At 29.2% G+C, this 20,411-nt stretch overlaps 1 protein-coding gene across 1 annotated transcript; it reads left to right on the top strand.

Annotated features, from left to right (window-relative positions):
- The first annotated feature begins 2,441 nt into the window (after positions 1-2,441).
- amon (prohormone processing protease amontillado) lies at positions 2,442-18,715 on the top strand. The gene is made up of 13 exons (XM_015508368.2): positions 2,442-2,593; positions 2,768-3,144; positions 6,288-6,392; positions 8,838-9,150; positions 9,696-9,733; positions 9,928-10,093; positions 10,387-10,562; positions 12,285-12,497; positions 12,754-12,854; positions 13,032-13,265; positions 15,899-16,063; positions 16,254-16,371; positions 17,189-18,715. The coding sequence occupies exons 2-13, from the start codon at positions 2,824-2,826 to the stop codon at positions 17,534-17,536; spliced, it is 2,298 nt and encodes a 765-aa protein (XP_015363854.2). The 5' UTR covers positions 2,442-2,593; positions 2,768-2,823; the 3' UTR covers positions 17,537-18,715.
- Positions 18,716-20,411: the final 1,696 nt, after the last annotated feature.

Below are 20,411 nucleotides of genomic sequence, written 5' to 3'. Positions count from 1 at the left end.
TTTAGCAATTTAGGTACCTACATAAGTATAAGAGCACCTTATTATAGCGCTTATAGGTAAGCACCTATTATAGGTATTATGCCTTGACAACTGCGTATTTTTTTGTCAAATTACAGATTTTCACCTAAATCCTAATAAATGTAATGTAAATTGAGTTTAGTTTTAGAAGATAATATCTAATATAATTTATTATTTTACACATATTATATAATAAACAATATATAACTGTAGTGTTATGAATTATAAAATTATTTATAATTATTATTTTATGTTATAAAATTCAATTGAAAACATTTTTATTAAGTTTAATGTAAATAAGAAATATAAACAAAAACCCCTATAGAAGATATATCTAATAAATTTGAGTACAACAGAATCAATTTTGATGTCGCCAACTTAAATATTAAAGCAAAATATATTGACCTTATTCATAATATCAAAAAAAAAAAAGTAAAAAATATTATATGATTATGATAAATACAATAATATTAAGAAAAATGTATTTGAAAATATAATTTTTAAAAATATGTAAATAGGTATAAAAATATTATACATAAATAGGTATATAAATATATATATATAATATACTATATAGTACTCTATAGAAAGGTATTAGATACCTAACTATAAAATTTAATTGAACTGGTTATAATTTAAAAACTATCATTTCAAGTAAAACTTACCAATAGAACAAGAATAGTTTCTTTCAAAATTTTTTCGGTATAGGGAAAAAGGAAGAAATTGGTTTTTCGTGTCTTACAGTTGTCTAAATATTTTTTTTGCAGTTATAGTACTATTTAATTGCTCCCGTTTTTTCCACAAACGCACATATGATATATATATGAATATACACACACGAACCCAATATCTAAAAATATTTTTTTATACAATATGAAAATTCAAAATTAACTCATTTGGAAATATTAAAATGTATGTAGATTTTGAGTTAACTTAGAGACAAATTAAATAAGTTGAAGTTTAATTAATAAAAACATCCAACTTGTAAATTAAACTAATAAGTATTAATAAGCACGCAAGAGCACATGAATATTAAGTAGTTCACAAAATGCAATTAGTTTTAATTTCTATTTTAATTTAATTTATTATTGGAACCAAGTCAACTTTAATTAATTTTTTTTAATGCTACTAACTAAATTTATATAGTTTTGGAGGATAAAAGATGGATTCCAATTCTATCTATTTTGAACAAATACCTATACAAATTAATTTAAATAATAAAATTATGTATACAATTGTACATCATTGTGTAATATATTGTATTATAGATTTTCAAAAAAAGTCAGTGTTCTGGTAGGTATTTTTTTCAAGCATATAGTAATGGATGTGCAATATTTGAATTTAATAATAAATAATTGCATTCGGATATCGATTATGAGCAGAGGCTCATCGTAACATAATTATTGTATAAATTATCAAGTTTACCTGTTAAACATAAAATAATAAATATCGAAAATATATCGTAACTTTACGGTAAACTTTTTTGTTTTGTTTGAGGTAGAAAAACTTGATGAGAATCTTCTACTAAAATTATTAATATCAGCTACATGAAAAAATCTTGTATACATTTTTAGCTGAAAAACAATTTCTTAATTTTTAAAAATGTTCATGGTAAAATATTTCGAAAACGTTACTATGCATGTTACAAATATTGGGTGAAAATTTCTATTGTCGTTCACAGTTATTAGTTTTTTGGTACCTACACCAAAAAAATTATTTTGTGGAAAAAGTATCTTTTTATTCACTTCTCTTTTGTTTTTCAAGACGCTTTCAATAATTTTTGGGAATTTTGATCTCCCAGAAATATCAAATAAATTCACTTTTTTATCAGAAAATCTGCTAATGTCGAGAATCGTAGCATTTTTACTATTTTAAGAGTTGATGACAGATAGACAAAACACATTATTATAAAATCAATTACATTCATTCGCTACGCACAGAATCTAAAATAATGAATTAAAATTTCCTCATAGGTACCATCAAATTTGTCTTTTAAATATTCATTAAAATTTACAGTGTTATCGTGTTTAATTTTCCATTGCTCTATAAATAAAATATCATTCAAAATTTGAAACAGTTGGTTTAGTTTGAATTTACCTACAGGGTAAACATCGTTTTATTATATTATGTTCTTGAAATAGTAATAAATTTTAAAATATTGTTATACCGATCGACGTGAGTACGTCTATCCATTATGATGCTTTCAAGTTCCATTTAATAAAATGTAATGATATTTATTATCATAGAATTGGGCGCGCGCGGTGGCGGCAGTAGTGATTGTCGTGTACACGCTCCGCACGGCGCCGGCGCCCCCCCGCAGATAAAAGCTACCCCCGCCGGCAGCACACCCGCCACAAGTTCAATGGTTTGCAGTCGCCTCGTCCACGCCCGCCGCCGTCCGACCGTCACGACACTGCAAGCGCCACCTTACAGTCCTCTGTGCGAACAATATTTTCATCGTACGGATATTCGTTCAAGCAGTCAGCGGCTCCAGTGTGTCGTGCTATCGCCGTGGACCAGGAGGTGCTTTATACACACGCGCGCGCGCACTCACATACACAGACCGTCGCTACAGGTGATTATACTATGCCATATTATATTATCATGTTATAATTATTTTACTGTTATTGCGATTGTTGTCATTGTCTACGGTGGCGTACTTAACACCGTTCACAAACACGCATATCGTACACGTATATACCTACCATAATATTATAATGATGGACTGCCGCAATGCTGTATAATACAGATACATCTACTGTACGTCGTATTGGCAAGCCGACCGGCGACCAGATCGCGACGACCATGACCGGGTCGGACGACAACAACGGCGATTCGGACAACGCAGGAGCCGGGGTGGGCGACGATGGCGATGGGAGGGCCCGGCGCCGCGACAAGTTTTCCTCCGGGGCGTTGCTGACCTCCGCGGCCGCGACACTGCTGTGGTGCGTCCTGTTCACAGCCTTCGCGCCGCAGCCGCTTGCCGTGGCCGGCGTTCAGCTGTACACGAACACGTTCGCTGTCAGGCTACACGGTGATGTCCGGGACGGTTCCGGGCACGTAGATGAGGCGGCGGCCCACAGGGTTGCCAAGAGGGCTGGCAGTGGGTTCGAAAACATCGGCAAGGTATTAACGTAATGCACTATACATAGTACTACGACAATAGAATTATATAATTTATCGCATTTAAATGGCATAAATGACCGTACAATATTTTGATATTATTATTATTTATTAGACACCTTTAAACGAGTATACTCGACGACCAGCTCATTGGTGTACTTGGTGGTGTAGTTGGGTGCAGCATATAGGCACCCCGTGGCGTGTGTGCGGTGGTGCATACACTCGCGTGGCGCATATTATGTCCAATTTAATGTATAGCTGCGGGTAACCCCCTACGCCCCTGCAATGACTGCTATAGCCACGCTATTACTGAAGTACATATGTTATTTAATTTTATTGTCTTAATATTATTTTGTATGTAGGTGCTACCTAAAGTTGCATAATCGTGTATAAAATTATTTTATATCTTAGTACTAGACGAAAAATATAGGAATTTTAAAATAATACATGTTACCACGGGAACACTCAAATTGAATGCAATTATATAAATATTTAATCTGCGTGTTTAAATCGATTAGATACGAATTTCCAGTGCCATCTGCGTGAAATGATAGTGCCGTGGCTGTGGGTGAGCATCAGGTGTATTTTAATTAAGTATTGTGGTGGAGGTTAAGGGTAAAATTCGGGCGGGTGGGCGAAGAGATGGTGGTATTTCATAATAATATATCGACCGCTGGTGGCTGAGGTGGCTTGAGTGGAAAAACAGAGTGGGTCGAGAGTTTTCGGAAAAGTATACAAGTAGGTGTAGATAGGGCGACGGCCGGGCGTGGAGGTGCAGAGGGGCTGGGAGTTAAACGCGGCTGTCGCTAGTCCTACTGACGTCATTGTACCCGACGGGATTTATATTTTATTCAATTTCAAAGCATCATATTTTTATATTTATTTATCTTTAATCCTATTAGACGGTGGACAAATTCAATTTGGAGATGAATTTCTATTACCTATATATTATTACAATGTTATATTATGAATTATGATTAAATAGATTATGCTTATGCACTTACCTATACTTTGATGTTTAGATGGACTATATATGACTTTATATTATATATGACGATATGTAGTTATTTACCATGTCTACTATAATTTATATCACGGTCCGCGTTCTGAGTTTCATTCAATTATCAGTGCTGGTTTTTGAAATGAAAAATATTAACCCTTATTATTTTTATGTACATACACTCATATATATATATATATATATATATTAGATGGCGGTCGGGTTACTAGCGATGGTCAGGGTCTTACGATATTGATTGATGGACATGAGGGACGGTAGATGTCAAAACAAATATAAGTGATGATGGTATATATTTTAATGGCTGCAGCTAGCGAAAGCTTTTATAAAATGACAGAAGGTTCAAGTTGTTTAGTTGAAAAGGGGTTGACATAAATTAATTGAATGTTTGCGATTAAATTTCCCTCGATTTGTCAATGCATTATGTTATTATATTATATCAAAAACGATACACACAACTATAAGTCTATAATTATATCAGTTTTTAATTACGGGGTCAATATATTATAGCGATATAGGTATCATCAAAATATTATTTGATTTTGATTTGTATTTAAAAATCTTTATAGTAAATGTAAGTTTTAAAACTTTTGTGTGAATTACCCCGGGTCCTTTTTTGATACGACGATACATTTATATATGTGTGTCGTATATACTAGATAGTCTATATTTATATTATCTAGGTATAATATAAAATATCTTGATCATTATAGCTTATAGCATCATATTATCGGTTTGTAATCGTTCGATTCGGTTTAAAATGAAGCATTTATTTTAGTTGATACTACAGTTTAATTTACAAACATAAACATCAAAATAACATATGCTTCATAAAATGTACAAATTATTTTTACCTCTCTAACTGTACACCTTTGCGAAAAAAAGTACGAATGAAAATTAAAAAACACTACATTTTATGTAAAATTGATACAGCTCCTTCACGCTATTTAAAACTCAAAAGTATTTATATTTTATTCATATTATTATGGGATCCTACCTAGGCATAAAATGTGTTAAAGAATGATTGGATTTTAAATCATAGAAAATAGAAATTAATTTATAATTATAGCTCAAGCTATATTGTGTGTAATGAAAACAAAAAAGTATATCGTAATGGTTACAAATTATTGTTACTATTTTACTAAATATATATTATGTATAATCTATATTATACACTAGTAAACTTTTTATTATAATTCTACTTTTTGAAATTTTATGTACTTATATACTTATATGTAAGGACCATATATTTTCAAATCTGAACTTTTTCTATTCTAGAAATATCACGTCATAATAGCTATCGTTTTTTTAAAATAATAATCAGTTTTTTTTTCGCATAAAATGTCAATCAGTTAACTGTTGTAGAAATATTGATTATGAATCTCATCAAGTTAAATATAAGAGAGCGCTACATAACCATTTGTTGTCTTCATTCATTGCCCATTCATATGCTTGACAATTCGATAACTATCTACTGTACAGCAGAGTGGTTCCCACTTGTCCACCTTTCTCTTTTCCCTAATGCATTTTAAAACTGTGATTTTCTTACTTTTTATTCCCCGACGAGCCAAAAATATCATTTAAATTCACTTTTCAACCAGGAAAGGTGTTGAAGTAGAAAAATCAGAGCATTTTCATTGCTTCAAAGATGATGACGATAAAAAAAACACATTATTATTAAATCAATACATTTTCACTCAGAATCCAAAATGTATTTATATTTATAATCTACACTAAGGATAATTCATTTGAAGACTATTATCTCATTTCTCGAATCAATTAGACAAAATAATATTCGTGGGAAGGGTAGCTTTATTGGGACAAAGCTCAATGAATTCATACGTTATTCACTTATTTTGGAAATCTTAAAATGCGCTATTTCCAATTATTTGTAATTGATTAACGAAAATGAAATATAAATGCATTTTGAATTCTGAGTGAAAATGTATTGATTTAATAATAATGTGTTTTTTTTTTATTGTCATCATCTTTATTAAGCAATGAAAATGCTGATTTTATATTTTTCATATTATTCTTAAATTGTTGGATTGTTGTATTTATGTAGTGGTTATTGTGAATTAAATAAAATATTATCAATCTTTTTATAAATCTCAATAAATTATTACAGATTCGTGGTACTAAGGATGAATTCCAATTCGTGCATCATGGGTTGCCAAAAATACGTGGCCGCCGTTCTCTACCTTCAGTCTTACTTTTGAAGAAGGATCCATCTGTAAGTATTATATAATGTAATACTATTAATAATCAATGTACATAATATTAAGAATATAGTGTCTACTTTAAACTTTGCATTTTAAACTAATATTTTTAATATTTTCTAATCTATTATATAAATTAAAAGAAACACATAATAAATTAAATCGCTGTTGGTGCTTTTCAAAATTCTTAAAATTTAAAAAAAATAATGGATGTAAGCACAAACATAATTTAAATACAATCCAATTGTTTTTGTTTTGATAACGATCATAAGTACGATCAAATATTGTATTAATATTATTTAATCATTTAGAATACCATGTAAATAAAATCTATTATATATTGGTAATATATTATTATACTTATATATATTATATACAGTATACTGAGTACTCCCGTCAATATCAATTTTCTAATAAAATTCTTAAAAAATGATTTTTAAACAATTTTTTTGTATTACAGATTAATTTAATTTATTTTATTATTATAACTATTAACTTAATATTTTAGTTTTCTACAGACAAATAAAACAATAAACCAAAAACATAAATTGTATAAAAATTGCATATACGATGCGCCGTCTTACAAAATTTCTGTTATTACTGTTTTGGTTTCTATACACTCGTATGATTTTGTGTAGGTGCTATAAGTAGTAAGTACCAATAGTAAAAATTCCATATCGTATATTTTCCTCGGAAAAACTAGCAATATCATAAAAATTTAATAGTGGACGATAAGGAGAGTGTTACACATGAATTCAGTTACATTTGAATGTCACGAATCGAAGAAGACGGTTTTGAATATTATTGAAATATTGAATTTGAAAGTTTTAGTATGGGGACTAAACTAAAGTGTTGTATTCCAATTTTTATCGGACTAAAGAAGTATACTATAATGTTTTAATAACTACAGGATTAGTGAAATCCTTACAATTTATTGTAATAAAGTCTAAAATTATCGAGGATTTCCTAACTGTATGTAACAACTAATAAGTATTTATTATTTTTAACTTTTAAATCAAATATTATACCTAAATCGCTAATTGCATGCAGCTAATTATACAGTTAATTTATATTATAATTCAAAAGACTATAGCGCCATAATTTGAAGTTCTTTATGTAATAATATGCCCTGGCTTATAATTATATTAGCCTCTAGTATTAATCTGGTCCTGAAACCTTATATATCCTATTACAGATCTCAGAGAGATCTTTAATTATTTTAATGAATAATAACTATTTTATCTTATTTTCAGAAATCTAAAATACCAACTAAACTAAACTATAGTATAAAAAGAAATACTTCAGTGTCTACGATAGGGACCACGTTGAATTATTCGAATGCTAATTTTCTTTAAACACAATCATATGTGATATGAATGATGATGATGTCTATGTATTTACAATTTTAACATAATAATTTGATATATTATGTGATATAGTGTCTATTAAATTACTATCAATATTCGTTGAATTTGATCATTAATCACTATTATTAATTATTAACCACCACGACTGTGCGTTTCATACAATTAGTATATTATTATATTATTGACATATTGTTGAATACAGGAGAGGCTAAATCATGGATAGACTTATAGCACTTGCGTCTTAATATATTTACTAATTTAATAATAGGTATTATTCCTTTTTCTGCTTTTCGTATTATTGATCGCTATATTGTACGGCTCATGACTATCTTATCGCTGGATACTCCTAATACATATAATATGAGTATTATGATTGAGGATTAAAGCGTTTAAATTCTTGGGGATATTTTTTATAGATTTTATTTCCAATCATAATTTGGCTAAGAATTAATACTTCCATTATTATCTATTGGTATAATTTTATATTGATAATATTATTTTGATATAACTGAAAATACTAGAGTCCTCTTTTTGAAGACACCACACCTTTGTTCATTATCTCTGTCTTATAAATAACAACATGGCAAATTTTACATTCACAAAAAATCCACTTTACTCTGTTAATTTTTTTAAATTAGAAGTAATTGACTTATTTTAAAATTAAGTAAGATTATTATCGAGGTTTCTATTGATATTTTGATAAACAAGTTAAGAGCATTTTAAAATTATAAATTGTTTATACGTTAATTTTAAAATGACCTTTACTTGTTCCAAAATTAAAATATCAATAAAAGCGTCAAATATGTCGTAGATAACATCTACTTCATAGTATCATAGTTACAAGACACACATTAAAGAATACTTTTGGAATATTATAGTAGCCTGCTAGAAACAAAATATTAAAACATATAAAGATCAAACAATACTCTTATCAAGTTTAAAAAAAATCGTGTTTGTTTCTTTACAATAATTTATAACATGATTAACAAATAATTATAAAAAATAATTTAACGTCACTCCTTTTTTAAAAGTTGAAAATAGTGAAAATTATTGGAATTTATATTTTAAACAAATTTATATAAACATTTTTAGGTTAAGTCTGTTCATCAGCAACCAGGATTCAAGAGAGTGAAACGTGGGTATAAGCCATATATCCCATCTTTATACTTGAATAGAGATGAATTTATTGCAAATCAATATAAAGAATATTCTGGTAAACCAATTGAAGTCGATGATGATCTGGATCGTTATGGTAAGTTACCAATGGATCCATTATTCAAGGAGCAATGGTATCTGAGGAATACAGGACAAAACGGTGGTAAACCGAAATTGGATTTGAATGTACGAGCTGCTTGGGCTCAAGGGGTATCAGGCAAGAATGTAACTACAGCTATAATGGACGATGGTAAGAAAATGTCTTGGTTTTTGAATCAGCTATGTTAATAAAAAAAAAGTCTAGAAATTATACAAAACATATAATTATATTTAATTAATTCTCGAGTATTAAAGATTCAATTCTCTTTGGAAATCGTATTTCTGATTTTTTAAATTCTAATTTTTATTTTTAATGGATGTCCACTTTTATGTTAATTTTGGATTTTTGATACATGAGTTCTCTTATAAACTACATTTATATATTTATCTTAGAAATTTTTCAAACCAAAATTAAAATAAGCTTAAAAACTTATGTACTAAAGAAAATTTCTAATAATTATATGCTTCATAAAAATTGGGTATAAGTTATAGACTTACTAGCTAGTATAGCGTTATCTCACATTATTTGGTATAGTCGTCGTACTATTTGTACTTTAGTACATATCATTTTCAAAAAATTTGATATTATAACAATTATAAATTTACATTTTTTTCGGTTTAATTTCTGATTTAAATTATATTTTATACTTTTTTTTTCTAAAAATTGTAAAAATCTTGTTTGTTTTTTATGTACAGGAGTGGATTATACACACGAAGATCTAAAATATAATTATGTGAGTAGTATCAAACAATCTACCTTGCATGCACAATTTAATATTAAAATTAGATTTATTCGAAAATATAATAACTCATTGTAAATTTATATTATGCGTATACACCAACATATACTCGTACATGTCACTTGCCAACTATATTTACATCATATCTTATCTCCTACAACTAATTTAACTAATACCGTTTTGTTTAGAATGCACGAGCTAGCTACGATTTCAGTTCAAATGATCCATATCCATATCCCAGGTATACCGATGATTGGTTCAACAGCCATGGTACACGTTGTGCTGGGGAAGTGGCAGCTGCACGTGATAATGGTGTTTGTGGTACCGGTGTAGCATATGACTCAAAAATCGCCGGTAAGTGCTTGAAATGGTTAGATTTATAGAAGGGTCTATAAAGCAATACAACAACATGTAATGTGCGCATCGTATAATATATGTTACGCATCTCTATATAATGTTGATTTGGAGAAAAAAGTAGTTAAGCATAGTGTAAGTTTTTACTTTTCAAGCTGATAAGTTTACATCGTTATATGCTTGCATACCACTATATCTACTAAAATAGTTTGGTATGGTTTCAACCAGCTTCTTTTTAATAAACTAATGTTGCTTATTTTTTATATGTAACCTAATATATCCAATCACTACAGGGATCCGGATGCTCGATCAGCCATACATGACAGATCTTATTGAAGCGAATAGTATGGGTCATGAACCAGACTTGATTGATATTTACAGTGCTTCTTGGGGACCTACGGACGACGGAAGAACAGTCGACGGACCTCGTAACGCCACTATGCGAGCTATCGTCCGTGGTGTAAATGAAGTGAGTTATATATAGCTAAACTTAAATAATATTTATGTATAGTATATAAGTTAGTGGTTAAAATCGTTATAATATACAAATAAACTTGCAATCATATTATACATATGGTATATAAACATGTAAAAAAAATATGTCTGAATAATAAAATGTTGATTTTTTTTTTAATGATAAATTAAACCGGAGAATTTGCTTTACCTTACTATAATATAGTAGCTGAACAGTAGGTTATGACTTTATGAGTTATATATTACAGTAGAACCTTATTAATCCGGACTAATAGGCCCCTATTAGGCCCCTTATATCTAGGTTGTCCGATTTAATGAAAGTCCGGATTAAACGAAATAACCAAAAAACATATCCCTATTATAGATTTGAGAATATTTTATTAAATTAACTATTTAACTATTTAACTTACATATCAACATAATGCATATAATCATAATTATTTGTTATTTAGACACACTTTCATTAACTGGTTTGAAAAAACTGCTAGTCTTTTGTTATCTTCCTTTCGCATTTATTTCTCGTATTAATAGTTCACATATAGATGCCTCAAATGTTCGTAATATGCAGATATGTTTTCATCATCGTTATCTTCAACATATTTAAGAACAATATTTAGATGGTCTTTAATTTCACCAAGTTTTAGCTCAAACTTGATACTATCGTAGTATCGTCTACTTCATCTATTCATCCGTTTCAGAGTTTTCTGCAGCGACGAGGCTTTCATAAAATCTCTTCTTCTGTTAAAATGTGATAGCTATTATGTTTATTTTAGTCTACGGCATATACTGCGTATTTTTCGTTATATCAGGCTACCGTCCGGATTAAGCGAAGTCCGGACTAATTGGGTCCGGATTAATGAGGTTCTACTGTACCACGTCATGGAGTATATTTATACTTAAAAAGATAGTGGGTTGAATGCATATCCAACCCTTAAATTAGTAGTATCTGCCTAAATTATACATTGAATATAATAAGTCAGAAAAAAAAATGTTTTCTTCAATGAAGTACAAAATTGGAGAAATATGTCTTGCCCAGTGGCGTAACTATAGCAGCAAATGTTTGGGTTAACAAACACTTTTATATGCTTCAGCTCCTCTAATAAGCACAATGGGTGGGTCCCACTTACGCATAACTTCCTCCTAAATAATTCTAAAAATAATTATTATATTTACAGTTTTATGACACAAAAATTCACAAATAACGTATTTTTTTCCTGAAAACTGCTTAAAGATTAATTAAGCTTTTTATTAAAATTATTAAGCTAATTGTGTAAGTATCTATACTTAGAAATATAAATAATTCGAAAATATATAGTCCTATATAGTACCTTTATTTAAAAAATCTAATAATCATAACTATGAAAAAAAATTGTGATCATAGCAAGTTATAACGTCACTGCATTTACTGTTTTTTGTTTATCGATTACCTACTATAATTAGTGATTACACTAGTTATCATAGCGTTATATCATGTCTTATTAAAATTATAATTTGTATTTTCATTTTATCAGCAAAATCATATTATTATACATGTAAAATAATCATATTCTATCTAACTTTTTTAATGTTTTGATCAATTCTAAAAAGATTCATATTATATGTATGTTAGGTCGTTAGGTGTCAATTTTAAACCATTTTTCTATAAGAACTTTAAAATTGTATTTTAATTTTCGTTATTAATCCAGTATGGATATTTAATGATAAGTGTATTTTTAAGGGTCGTCGTGGAAAGGGTAATATATACGTGTGGGCTAGCGGTGATGGCGGGGAGGCTGATGATTGCAACTGTGATGGATATGCTGCTAGTATGTGGACGATATCAATCAATTCTGCTATAAACGATGGACAGAATGCTCATTATGATGAGAGTTGTTCTAGCACACTGGCATCAACTTTCAGCAATGGTGCCAAAGATCCTAATACTGGAGTAGTAAGTATTCTGTTTACATACTGTTTAATAAAAATCTTTGATATGTATCTACAAGTTGAGTTTCAATCAGAATAATTGTGTATCGCTTGCAAGCTATAGTTTATTGTTTATATATAGCTACATTAATTAAGTACTTCTTACACACACACAAAGGAAAATAGTTTAAAAATTAAAATCAAGTTTTAAATCCATATACCTATTGTGCTATTTATATACTATATTCAATATTGGTCCAAAAATGTTTAACTTTTTTTAGGCGACTACAGATTTGTATGGTAAATGCACTAAATCTCACAGTGGAACATCTGCTGCTGCACCGGAAGCTGCAGGTGTGTTCGCTTTAGCCCTGGAAGCAAAGTATGTATATTCTATACAAATAAAATAATATTATATTAGTTAATGACTTAATAATGTCTTATCACAATCTCAATAGTATATTTAATTCATTATATTTTATTATTATTGCGTTTATATATGTTTAGATTTTGACTTTTGGTTATTAATTAATTACTATATTTTGCGAACATTTAATAGCCCCGATTTGACTTGGAGAGATATACAACACTTGACCGTATTGACTTCAAAACGAAATTCTTTATTTGATGCCAAACGTCGATTTCAGTGGACAATGAACGGTGTGGGCTTGGAATTTAATCATTTGTTTGGATTTGGGGTGCTGGATGCTGGAGGTATGGTCTCACTTGCCCGACAGTGGCATACTGTACCCGCTAGATATCATTGTCAAGGAGGATCACATACGAAAATCAGGTAATCGTGTTGAATCATAGTATTGTAATAGCTAGGTTTAACCGGTCTTCACCCGGGCCATCACTCAATTATATATGGATAGGATTTTATAGTTTTATTTATTGACTGCGAGATTAGTAAAATACAATTTTTATTATTAACAATTGTCTTTATTGACCGTATTTTAATAATTTTATCGCTAATTCCACTCATTGCGTAGATGTAACCTAGGTTTTTATTTCAGTGGATTACTAATCACTCATCCATAAACATCCTTGTCTCGGTTCTTCTTATTTAATAAAATTTCTTATTTTCTTGCATCTATACAATATATTAATAAGATTTATATATTAATGTTGATTCATTAAAAATAATTTAACCCAAATTATACGATCGAACTCCATAATATGAACCGATGATCAGCTGAAAAGCGTATTATATATATATTCAACCTATACAAATCCAAAAATAATTTTATCAAGTAACCGAGAAACAAAACAGGATTATTGCAACTCATTTAGAACCGGAATATAATCATCATACGAAATAGTTACATTTTTGCACACTACAAATGTTGGTTAATGTTCACCGAACTGTGATCAAACCTTTTGGGTGAAAAATCGAAAATTTACCTGAGTAAAGCATATTTCATTTGGGCGAGAAATTGATTGATCGTTTAGGAAAGTTTATAAATTATTGAACAATAGGGAAGTAGCATGTTAATATTTGCCCAAATGAAAGCCTCCCAACCTTTTAAGAACGTTACCCGAGGAAAAATCAATTTAATTCCACGAAACAGTTTTGCTATTATTGCTAGGATAATAATTTTAATTTTAATTAAATATTTATACTTCTAACGATTTACCCTTCTATTTTAGGCATTTTTTTTACATTTTAAGCTATTCTTGATAAATGGATGGATGATAAATTTTTGGTTAAACTAAAAAAAAAAATTAAAGAAAAAAGGGATTTTTTACGCAAAATCAGTTTTTGTCAAAATTGATTTTGGATTTTGGTGTAACTATAAAACAAATTATTGTGTATGACATTTTCACTGAATGTTTATATTGGCATTTTCTAAATACCATAAAATTTTCAAAATATTTTGAATTTATTTAAACTATTAAAAATCCAATACAAGGCCTATAATATATTGTTACAATGTTAATTGAAAAATATTAAAAATACAAACAACAGACTGACAAATCGTCTCCGCTCAGAATCGTTTTTCATTTACAACAATATTGTATCATTAAATTTAAATCTAATATTATCTATTACACTGACCCACTTGTAACTTATTGTGCAGCAAAACGACATCCACTTACCCGCTTTTTAGTTATCTATATATAATATATAGATAAATCTATTAGACCACACCTCTGATAACGAACTTATTTCGTTATCATTTGATGAAATAAATTGGTTTTTATGTATCACCTATATAACCTTATAATAATATAGTAAGTTATATTATGATACATATTATGAGAAATAATTATTTTTTAGTGATATGTAATAAATAGAAAACCATTTAGTAAGTATATGAGATTTAAACTTTAATTCTCACTTATTAATTGCAGATCATGTTTTAGTGGCATAGACATGATTTTTGAAAGGAGGGAGGATAAAAAAAAAATGACATAGCTAAATGGGAGGGTAAAAATTAGAAAATTCCCGACCCATAAGACCAGTATTTAGCGAGATATTTGTGAGTTAATATGTTCACAAATTTGAAATTAACTAGGTATTAAATATAACGACTCGGTGAACGGTGTGTACCCTTACCCTGGTATTGCGAATTTTGAAGGTTCTTGTTTATATAAAAATTCACTAAAAATCGTACAACCACACTATTGGCTGAAAATTTCACAGCTGATTGAAAATGTTGTGATATATAATATATAGTAATTTCATATATAAGGATAAAAGACCTTGTTATCACAGTGCGGACGGCTGGAGTTTCACAAGTTATGTGGAATCACCAGGCAGTTTCATTTTCATAAATTAATTAAAAAGCATAGAATAACGCTATCGACTTGATACATTTACAGTTAGATTAGGCATTTTGTGGGCTATCAGCCCTTAAAATTTTATATTGGATACTTGATAAGCTCGTACTACAATATAAGACGGCTGAGTTTTGATCGAGTACGAGGCTCACCTAGCAATTATCGCAAATTTTATGCTTAAAAATGAATTTAAAATGTAAAAATTGTTCCATCATTATGAAACTTATGCCATTATATAAAAAATTTTCTTGGCTACCACTCCTGTTAAATTCATGTATAAAGATAAAACACCCTGTCATCAAACACGATATGGAAGATTATCCATTCTAATATTCATCAAGTTAAAACTTTGAACTGAACCCGTAGCGATAATGATCTCATATTCTCATACTTTATTACAAATAAACGAAAATAAAATTATAACGGTAGGTATTCAGTATTGGCAAAATCGTCAAAATTCAATAGCTCAATAGATCATAATATGATAAAATGATACATTATAGTGTAATTATAAAGTAAGCAAAATCAAAAAAAAAGTCAATGTGAGGGGATCTGACCCCCACGTCTCCCTTGTATCCGCCTCTGACATGTTGAACAAAGTAGTTGATTATGTCAAATATTAAAATATTAATTTTATTTAAGGAAATTTACCACCAAGTCAAGCATAATACTGAAATTGAATACTGATGCATGTCGTGGCACTGATACTCATGTCAAATATCTGGAACATGTGCAAGCTGTAATTACACTCAATTCTACAAGACGTGGTGACGTTGAACTTTTTTTGACATCTCCAATGGGCACAAGGTTAATGTTTAACTTAATTGTTCAATTAAACTATTCAACGAATTTACACATATTTTTAATATTTAAAAAAATTATCTATACCTATTAATATTTTTATAGATTATTCAATAAATGTATCAATTCAATATTTTAAGTACACATTTATATTAAGAAATAATGATACATTTTTAACATATGAGCATGTTTATAGATCGATGATATTAAGTAGAAGGCCTAATGATGACGACCGAAGAGATGGATTTACAAAATGGCCATTTATGACAACCCATACATGGGGTGAATATCCTTTGGGCGAATGGACACTCGAGGTAAATTAATAAATATACAAAATTATTGTACTATAAAATGTATTTAGATATACCTTTAACGAAAATGTTAAAGCCTCAGCTACAAAAATTGAAAATTTTATAAATTTTTAACTAGGTACAAAACATATGCTAATTTTCATGATTTTGACAAATTTTTGTTGAAACTTGAATTTTAATAATAATAATTTTAAATAATGTCAATTTATCTTTAATTTTTTTAAATATATATTATAACAACGCATGAGATGTACAACCATGTATTAAACTTTCAAGTTTTTTTTTTTAATAATAATACTGCCTCGGCGACCAGGTTAGGTTAAATTGCGACCAGGCAAAATTTGGTAAAATTTACTTACAAAGTTTTGCCGAGTAGAAATCGATATTATGTTCTATGGGTGAACCGATATCTACTTGTGTATAATACACGAAATGAATAATAAATCGTTGTTTAAACTTAAGAAACTAATTTCTTCAAACAACGTTCACTGGATCATATAGATTAGATAATAAATTAAGGATCTAATACTTTTATTAAAATAAAAATGATTAAATTTAAATATAAAAATAAGTGTGTACTCAATTTTATGTCTTTTTTAGTTCTTTTTTTAATTTCCTATTGTTTGATTGCATCTGTATTCAACCGGGTTTCAGCCACGTATACTTATACCGTAGTAGGACGAATGCACGTCCTATATTGGCTCCTCAAATGCTTACACCCTTTATTACGTCTTGATGGCATAAAAAATATATGTAAATTGTTATATGAACACGCATATAGTAATTTAATTACCCGTGTATCTTGTGTTGTACGGTGTAGGCGAAATTCAATACACCGAATCAGTTTTCGCAACATAGTATCAACGGCGGCGGAGCACAGACGAACAATGGACAAGCGTCTAGAGCGGACTCAACGTTGGCAGCTAACGTGGACGGGTCCTCGACAAACCGGGATTCGGGCAGAGAAGAGAGAGAGGAAGACGATTACGAAACAGTGCACACGGGTTTCCTGAAGGAATGGACTCTGATGCTGCACGGGACCAGGGAGCCGCCGTACAGCCAACTGTCTGTCCGAGATCCCCATTCCAAACTGGCAATCGTCAAGAAAGCACACACCATAGCTGGACCTGACACTACCGGATCACCACAAAAGCAGAGCGCATATTAGATTTAAAGAAGCTGAAATTAAGACACCAATGAAATAATCACTACGGGAATATCGCGATTGTCGTTTACAAACATATAAAATTATTAATCTATTATTATAATATATACATACATATTATATATTATATTATAATAATTCCCCCAAAAACAGTCCCTTATATTATTATATTGTCAATGTGACGCGTAGACGTATTATATATTATATTATATTATATTTTTCAAAGAATCTATTCCCATATTATATATGTAATTTTATCTTCAAATAATTTACTCCAAATTAATAAAAAAATTATATATTATATGATTAGATAATTATTAACAGCTGTCCTACTATATTATACTAAATAACTTTCATCGAAATATACGTATATATTATTATAGCCTCAGTAATTTTAGTCTGAAATAACGCCAAATAAGAATAATTATTATATTTACATACATTAATTATATATGTAAGTATAATTTAGAATATATTCATAGGAACTAAATTATCATATTTTAAGCACCTATAAATACCTAGCTCAGCGTTTCCCAAAGTGTATTCCGTGGAACCTTAGGGTTTCGTGGGACAATCTCAAAGGTTCCACCAGATGTACGTATGTACATATTGTGAAGAATATGTTATATTTTACTTGGGGAAAAAAAATTCACCTAAATAATGAACACTAATATAATATTGCTATAAAATATTCGTTTTACAGACATTAGGGTTCCACGAAACGGGAAACTTTTTCCTAAGAAGGTCGTGGTCGTAAAAGTTTGGGAACCGCTGACCTAGCTAATCGCTGTCAATACACACGGTATTTATTTGATGTTGTTATCCTTAAGTTATATTATCCCATTCGTAAGCATAGAGTCCCATAGGTACTTATTTACCTACTTTTAAGTATAGGCACTGGACCAATCAAATGCTTAGTCTTTTTTATAAATTAAATAATTTTACTACCTACAGTTCTATTAATTTCAAAGACCTATAACCTATGAAGTACCTATATAACTTTTCACAATTGCAGAATCAATATTATTCATTATTGTATCTATTTCAGTATTTCAATATGATTACAAAAGATTTATTGTTAACTTATATCTTGACATTTTTCAACTATTCATAATAATAATACTATTGTTTACCTGTTTATGTTTTATCATTATATTTTAGTAAAATCACATTTTAAACTTATTTGAATGGTTAAACTATGTAGTAATTACATTGCATAATTATTGTATTGTGTTAGTTCATTGGTTGATTTAAGTAACATTGAATATCAACATAATATATGTATAGTAAGCGCATGGCTTAAAAGAATTCCGATAAGTGATGAGTGAATTTCAGATATTTATGCGTGTGATTAAAATTACTTGAATATTTACCAAAATATTTTAAAAACGTTGAAAGTTAACATAAATATTTTAAAAGTAGGTAACATTCTGCTGTACATTAAGTGTCTAGAGAGAGTCACTGTAATGGATGTGTTAAACTTTAATTAAATGATACAAAATCATAATATACAAAAAACAATTCTGAGCGAAGACGGTCTGTCTGCCGCCTGCCTATAATATTAATAATAATTGATAAGTAGGTATATTATTTTATGATATTATTATGACTAAAGTAATTTATTTTACTATATTATAGATATTACTACTATAATAGATTAAATTAATTTGTGTCGAAAAAATATAATTGTATATATATAAAGTAGGATAATTTATCGACTATAAAAGATTAGAGCATTCACGAATACAATTTTTAAATTACAACAAAATACCTAAAATCATTATTCATTGTTTAAATACTTCATTTCATCTAAGTTTGAATTTAAAATATTTGTAAGATAAACTATGTTAAATTTTTTTAATTTTCATCAGTCCTAGCTATAAAAGTTAAAAATTTTTTAAATTTTTAAGTACAGCATAATTATTATAATTTGATTTAATAAATTTCGTTAAAACTTTAATTCATAAACTTTTTTAATTTGACTTTCCAGTAAACATAATGTTGATAAAGATATACTAATTTATGAGGAATCTTGTATTAAATTTTCAAGTCTAAAATTAAAAAAAAAAATTTTATGAATTTCTAACTCAAAATAGTTTGCAAACTGTTGTGACTTTTACGTATTTTGTCAAAATTCAAAATTCAGACTCTTATAAAAAATTATTTGGGATATTATATGCTTAATTTTTTTTTAATCTGCAAGTTTTTGATTGAACGAAAAATTTTTCTATAGATGTCTCGAAATCTTCGGATTGCTCTGTAGATAGGCAAAAATGTAGTTCAGTCTACAGCTTCTAGGAAAAATGTTTTCTTGAAATTTTTTGACTATTTCAATTAAGGAGTAGGACTGTGGACGTGGTTTGCGGGAACAGATATTAATTCAACGTATAAATCTACCAAGAATGCAGGCTTTTGTGAAGTTGAAACTTCTATTAAAAGAACCTTTTAGTGATCTGATTCTACCTAGGATTTCACATGATATGTGGCGGTGTTTTGAGTGAGGGATGGGTTTTTTTGAAACGATTTTGATGGCCTATTGTCTGATGTATTTACTCATAAATATTATGTCTGAATTATATCCCCTCTTCTACCTACTGCTATTAAAGGAGTAAGGTAGCTTTGGGTCATTAATTCGTGATAGTTCGTCGACTTCGACCAATTTCTCGACTTCTTCTCCGTCGTCATTTGTATCTACAAATCAGTCCACGTATCCCCATGCTTCACTATACCTGTTAAGATCCCCTAATAATCTGAGCGTTCTGATAATCAATATTCATAGGTTTTGTGAACTGAAAAGGTATACCTAGATACATATATTATATTAATGTTATTCCGCAATTTGTCAGCTTTAAGGTTGGATTTGTATGTTACCACGATC

This window comes from Diuraphis noxia, unplaced genomic scaffold, assembly GCF_037042655.1.
Source record: "Diuraphis noxia isolate RWA-SAM2 unplaced genomic scaffold, SU_Dnox_SAM2 contig0001, whole genome shotgun sequence".
Taxonomy (NCBI): domain Eukaryota; kingdom Metazoa; phylum Arthropoda; class Insecta; order Hemiptera; family Aphididae; genus Diuraphis; species Diuraphis noxia.
The sequence above is the reverse complement of the archived record's forward strand: the minus strand, read 5'-3'. Positions and strand labels throughout refer to the sequence as shown.